The following is a 6,000-nucleotide window of genomic DNA, read 5'->3' as shown; positions in this document are numbered from 1 at the left end:
GCTATTATGTGAATGTGGTAGACAGAATAATGGTAGATGGAATAATGAACCTCCCCCCCCCCCCCCCCCCCCCCCCCGCCAAAGATGGCAACATACTAATCCCTGGAACCTGTAAATGTCCTCTGTTACATGGCAAAGGGGAATTAAGATGCAGTTATTATTGTTAATCAGCCAGTTTTTTTTTAAGATTTTATTTATTTATTTGACAGACAGAGATCATAAGTAGGCAGAGAGGCAGGCAGAGAGAGAGAGAGAGAGAGAGAGAGGAGGGGAAGCAGGCTCCCTACTGAGCAGAGATCCAGATGCCGGGCTGGATCCCAGGACCCTGAGACCATGACTTGGGCCAAAGGCAGAGGCTTTAACCCACTGAGCCACCCAGGCACCCCGTCAGCCAGTTTTTCAAAATAGGAAGATTTTCCTGGATTATTCACAAGGTCCTCAGATGTAAAAGAGGGAGACAAAAGGGAAAGTCAGAATGGTTTGAGGGCAGAAGAACTCAACTCACTGACTTTGAAGATGAAGGAGGCCATGAGCCAAAGAACGTGGACAGCTTCTATAAGCTGAAACAGGCAAGACAAGGAATTCTCCCCTAGAGCTTTTAAGGAATGCAGCACAGCCAACACTTAGCCCAGTGAAATCCATCTTGGTCTTCTGATCTCCAAACCGTAAGATAATACACTTGTGTTGTTCTAAGCCATTAAATTTGTGGTTATTTGGTACAGCAGCCATAGAAAACTAACTCAGTGAGGTTCAAATTTTACCTAGTTTCTGCTGTCATGGTTATACGTTTGGCATATTTATTTGTTAACAAAGGCACACTGCGCTAATTAATGCAAATTTCGAATCCTACTCATTAAAATACCTAATTTCTAAATTTATACATTATTCTTGTTCCAAAAAATTTATTGATGTTATGTCTAACATTTTGTTTTAAAAAATTAACACAATTCTTTTTAATGGTCTCCAGTTATAAGAACAAAAATAGAAGAGTTTTGCGGAGGCAATAAAATACTTGTTCTAAGTATTTTTTTTTAAGGCTATAGAGCCAGACGACTCTGGATTCAAATTAAGATGTAGCATTTACTAGCTGTAGTTTGGGAAAAAAACTATGTTTTGTCATCCATAAGATGGGAATAAAAATGATAGTTTTGTTAAGTAAAATCTTCAAAAAAAAAAAAAAAGATAGTTTGAGGTTACTCTAGGTTTGAGGGAGAGATTCAACAGAAGAATCTACCAAAAGTCCTTTGCATGACACCTGGTATGTAGTTAAGTTAATCACATAATGCTGTTAGCTACTACCACTGTTTTTTTCATTATCTTTCTGATTTCCAAAATATCTCTAAGAAAAAAGTACAACTTTCAAACATTTGCTGTTATCGACCTGCATATTTAATAACCTATAGCTTCTCTTTTGATGTTAATTTCTATAGAAGCAGCAGGAAACCATTCTTAAAATAGCATCTCCCTCAGAATACTTAACCCTGAGTCAACAAATCTTTTTAAAATTATAAATATTCATTCATTCACTAAATTGTTAAAAATAAAAAATAAAAATAGAGGGGTAAGACAATGGCCTAACTGCAGATCCCAGTTAAGCTCTCCCACCCCCGTCCCCAAGGCGGGGCGGGATGAATTCTTTGCTAGGCACCCAGTGAACTCCTCTCGCGAACCGTCTCAGTGTAAAATGGGGGAGCTCCCAGCTCTCCTTAGCGCGCGTCTGTCCCCGGGCGGTGCCAGGTGAATCCTGGCGGAGCGGGGAGGCCGAGCCGGGACTGGCAGGACCCGGCACGCGGCGCGAGCTGCGGCTGCAGGTTAAGCTTCACCCTCGGCGCCCTCGTGGCTTCCCTCTTGTGCGCGCCCGCGGCGGCCAGCCGAGAGGAAGCGTTTGGCCTGATTCGTTCAACTTCGGGGGCATTGGCCGCGCTCTGGCCGCCCTCCCGGGTCTCCCCCCGCGCCCCTGCAGCGTCTCGCTTCCCCGGGGCTCCGGAAGGAAAGGAGGCGTGTCCGGAGCAGGCGGGAGGGACCGGTATAAAAGTGCTGGCGGCGCGCCGGGCCGGGCTTCACTTTCCGCCTTGCGCCGGGACGAGGAGCGCCGCGGGAAGCACGGGCCGTGGAGAGGGCGCTGCGCTCGGGCTACCCAATGCGTGGACTATCTGCCGCCGCTGCTCGTGCAATATGCTGGAGCTCCAGAACATCTAAACGGAGTCGCCACACCGCTGCCTGGGCTGGATCACAGCGCTGCCTTTCCTTATGAAGAAGACACAAGTGAGTAGGGCGCACCGGGAGCTTGCCGGCTCTCCTAGAAAATCGCTCCCGGAGCCCGAGGAGGGGAGTGGGGGGGGGAGGCTGGCTTGTCTCCGCACCGGCTGCCGGGGCGTGTGGGGCTGTTCCCGCGGGACGAGCCAAGAGGGTGCGAGGGAGGCGGGCGTGGAGTGCGAGTCGGAGCCGCCCTGGTCGGGTGAGCCCGAGAGACGGAGTGGGAGCGATGAGACGGAGCTGGTGTCAAGTTTGGAGTCGAAGCCGTTAAGTTTGGAGCTGTCAGTCGGGAACTGCAGTTCCTTTAAAATGGAAGATCTGCTGCTCTTTGGCCCGAGAGTTATCACAGGAGGGCATTTCTTCGCACGGGAGATATTTTCCCGTGGATCCCGGGAGATTACAAAACAGCTCCCAGAGCACCACGCTCGCTCCCTCTCGAACCCAGGTTTTTGTGCAGCGCCTAGGTTGGTGGGCGCGGGGCTCGTGCGGACTCGGGTGCAGCCGCGGGAGCGGAGCCAACGCGAGCTCCTTAGCTGCGGCGCTCCGCGAGGCGGGGAACCTGCCCGCCAGCCCCGGGAACTTGGCTCTGCGCGGTCTTTGCCAGGTTTGCGGCTCTGGGTGAGTTTCCAGGGAGCCATCGATGGGGTAATACCACCACAGTGCACCCACCTTCTTCCATTACAGAAGAAAGAAAAAAAGTTTGTTGTTGTCGTTTTGTTTTGCTTTTTAAACAGGCACCTCTAATGATAGTTATTGAGGTAATTCCCAGTGCGGCTGAATTGTGCCTTATACATAAACACTGTGAGTAAAGCACCGCCCAGGGGTACAATTAGACTTTTTTTCCCCCCCCTTGAAGCAACTATCTGGCTTACAGTTTGGAAAGGCCTGCCGCGGTACTCCCACCCACAGTTCCTTTCTCCACTGCAGTTCTTACCTCTTCCCACTTCTCCCCTTAGGGATTTATCTGTGTGTCTGCCGCGAATTGGGTAAAGCTGCCCTTTCACCCCCCAGGAGGATCTATCAGAGACTGCAATTCCGAGGGGTGGAAGTGGTGGGGTAAAAGGAAACTGAGAATTTGTCCAAATCGTCTGTTTAAGATGAAGGTATCCATGTGCTGAAAATGCTTTGCTGAATGAATTGCTTTGTATCCTATTTTAAATTGATGTGTGGGCCTGAGAAATGTACACACTCAGAAGGAAGGAGGAAGAATGGAGCCCGATGCACAGGTGTGGAAAGGGCAGGGGAAAGGGACCTTTCCCGGCGGAAAGGAGGTTTGTGCTTCTGGAGACCCAAGGAGCAGAGCACAGGTTCCTCTGGAAAGCGGATTAGTTTACAGGCAAAGCCTTGAACACCACACCCAGGATCACCGCACTGTGCTCTTGAAATGCAAATGTTAGAGACTGGCACCGAAAGAAAAGTTTTAATGTAATTATTTGACTGGTGCAAGCTTTCTGCTTTGTGGAATAATAAGCGCAGGGGACCAATTCCTTGTTCTAGGAGCATCTCCTCACAGGAATGGTAGTGGTGAGACCCAGTGGAGAAATTGCTATGTTCTAGTTTAGGAGGGTGGGGGGAAGCCTAAACCTTCTTATTTAAACAAGAACACAGGAGCCAGATCAGGTTAATGTCCAACACTCCAAAGGGAGAGACGATGGACTACATGTCACTTTGAGAGTCAGTAGGATTGCACCCTTCCTTTGCAAAACAAATGTGAGCTCTCTAATCTCCTTTCTCGCTTTGATTAAATGGCTGTGTAAATCGGATTACATGGAATAATTCCATTGAAAACTAGAAAGAGGTCGATCTAGCCTGAAACGCGGTGGCGTTAGTGACTCAGTGCTGCCGACCAGGGACATTTGAGACCGCTAAGTATTTTAGAAATGTGACCTGCTCCAACCAAGTTAAAGTGCAAGCCCTTGGGGGATCTTGCTGATGTTAAAGGGTTTGCTGGCAAAGGAGGGCAGTGCCCTTGTTGAATGAAGGCATTCACTGCCTGGGATCTAATGACCTTCAAGGTTTCCTTTAAGGATACTTCTAGCAATTCCACATTCTTGCCACTACAAAGGAAGATACTTGGAAATAGTAGGAAATAAATAAAATCATGGAAATAGGGGAGGGGAATTAGATCCTTCTTCATATTGTTAAATTTCCTAATCTGGAAGTTAGAAAGAAATTTTCTGTGCAATTCTTTGTGGGTGGAGAATAGCACAAGGAAATTAGACATTAATAAGTAAGGTCTTTTTTTTTTTTTTTTTTTTCCTACTGCATCTAATGATATCCTTGCCAGGGAGGAATGCCTATTAATGTTCAACAGCTTAAGTAATCATTTATAAATATGGTATCCATACCAGAATTCTATCATAAGGCAACTGGTTCTGTACGTTTCCACTACCCAAGATACAAAGTGAGAATTTAATAATAGTAATAATAGTGATAAATTTTAACTTGAATTATAAGCTCTCCAAGAATCCCAGGGACACACAGGCATTCTGGCTTTTCACTCGAGCCCAATAAGTGTGGAAATTCCATCAACAACCACTTGGGGCTTGATAAATGATTCTGTCATTTATTTAGCTTGAGTGATGGACTTCAGTATTTGGAAAAGAATTACACCGGCAATAGTCCTTAGGAGCAATTGTAACAATAAATTGAATCATGAACCTACAGAAATGAATGTGCTTTGCATTCTTCAGATTTCTGCTTTTATTTTTTCATATTGTGTGGTTTTACATCTTCAGAAGAGAATTGTGGCTCTGGCTTAGAAGGAACATCTATTTCAATGTGTAAATGTTTTTTCAATGTAATGCTCTGATATACTGGTATATTAAATAACAATTGTGCAGATTATTTGGCAAGACTGGTTAGAAAGGAGCTGTCAGTTTAATGGGCCCGGAGCCATGTTTATCAATGTTGTACTTATATTTTAGTTTTGAGATGGTTTGTGAGAGTTTTCATGACTGCTGTCAGTTTTAGAAATACCAAGACAGGAAATATTCATCTTGCAAACAGTGTAGAAAGGCCATTTTAGGCACACATTAGTTCTCAGAAAAGAAACAAATAGAATGCTTGTTAGTTTTTTTTATTCCAAAGAAAATACCCTCTTTTGTCTTTATGAAATTTGTCATCTGCGTGATGATGCAAGTTTAAGAAAAAATTACCATTTACGAAAAGAGCATTTCTAAATTTTGTCCTTAAAGTCACTCAATTTGGAATGCGTGCTTTGCATTATTCTAATTTATATACTTCTAATTGATACATTGTGCCAAGACTTTAAAAGTCAAGTGCTAAGTCAATTACATTTAATAGAAAACAAGGAAAGTAACCATATGGAAATCTGAGAGCCTGAGCCAAACAAATTAAAATTGCTAAATTTTTAAATTTATTTCTAACTACCGATTTGAAGATAGCAATTGGGAGTCACATTTTTTCCTTTAATGATAAGTGACTGAAATTCCTCCATCACCATAAATAACATAAAAAAAAATTAAATTAAGAAAAAAAAAAAAAAGCTCTGCCCAAATACTTAGAATATTGAAGGAAAGTTTCTTGCATGGTCCATTGAACCCAACTGCATGGGCCTTCCCCATCCGTGTCTAGGGAGTACCTAAGCTATTATGGAGAGACTGTGGGCTCTTGCTTTTGAGGACTTAAATTCTGATATCTGTTTTACCACTGGTAAGACAAATGACCCTCAGGCAAATGGTTAAGCTTCTTAGGATTTCCAGGTTATAATCTATATGATGA

General features: G+C 44.5%; 1 protein-coding gene across 3 annotated transcripts in view; it reads left to right on the top strand.

The window, feature by feature from the left end:
- The first annotated feature begins 1,748 nt into the window (after positions 1–1,748).
- KITLG (KIT ligand) overlaps positions 1,749–6,000 on the top strand; it is an 87,546-nt gene continuing 83,294 nt past the window's right edge. The window contains exon 1 of one of the 3 annotated variants that reach the window (XM_045082971.1): positions 1,749–2,265. In XM_045082971.1, coding sequence (XP_044938906.1) covers positions 2,251–2,265 — 15 coding nt within the window. In that variant the 5' untranslated portion in view covers positions 1,749–2,250. The remainder of the gene's footprint in view (positions 2,266–6,000) is intronic. The other 2 variants (XM_004748571.3, XM_004748570.3) reach the window with 2 other exon arrangements.

The sequence above is a fragment of the Mustela putorius genome, unplaced genomic scaffold (genome assembly GCF_011764305.1).
Source record: "Mustela putorius furo isolate JIRA1106 unplaced genomic scaffold, ASM1176430v1.1 tig00000640_pilon_pilon_pilon, whole genome shotgun sequence".
Lineage (NCBI taxonomy): Eukaryota > Metazoa > Chordata > Mammalia > Carnivora > Mustelidae > Mustela > Mustela putorius.
This window is presented reverse-complemented; position numbering and strand designations above follow the sequence as displayed.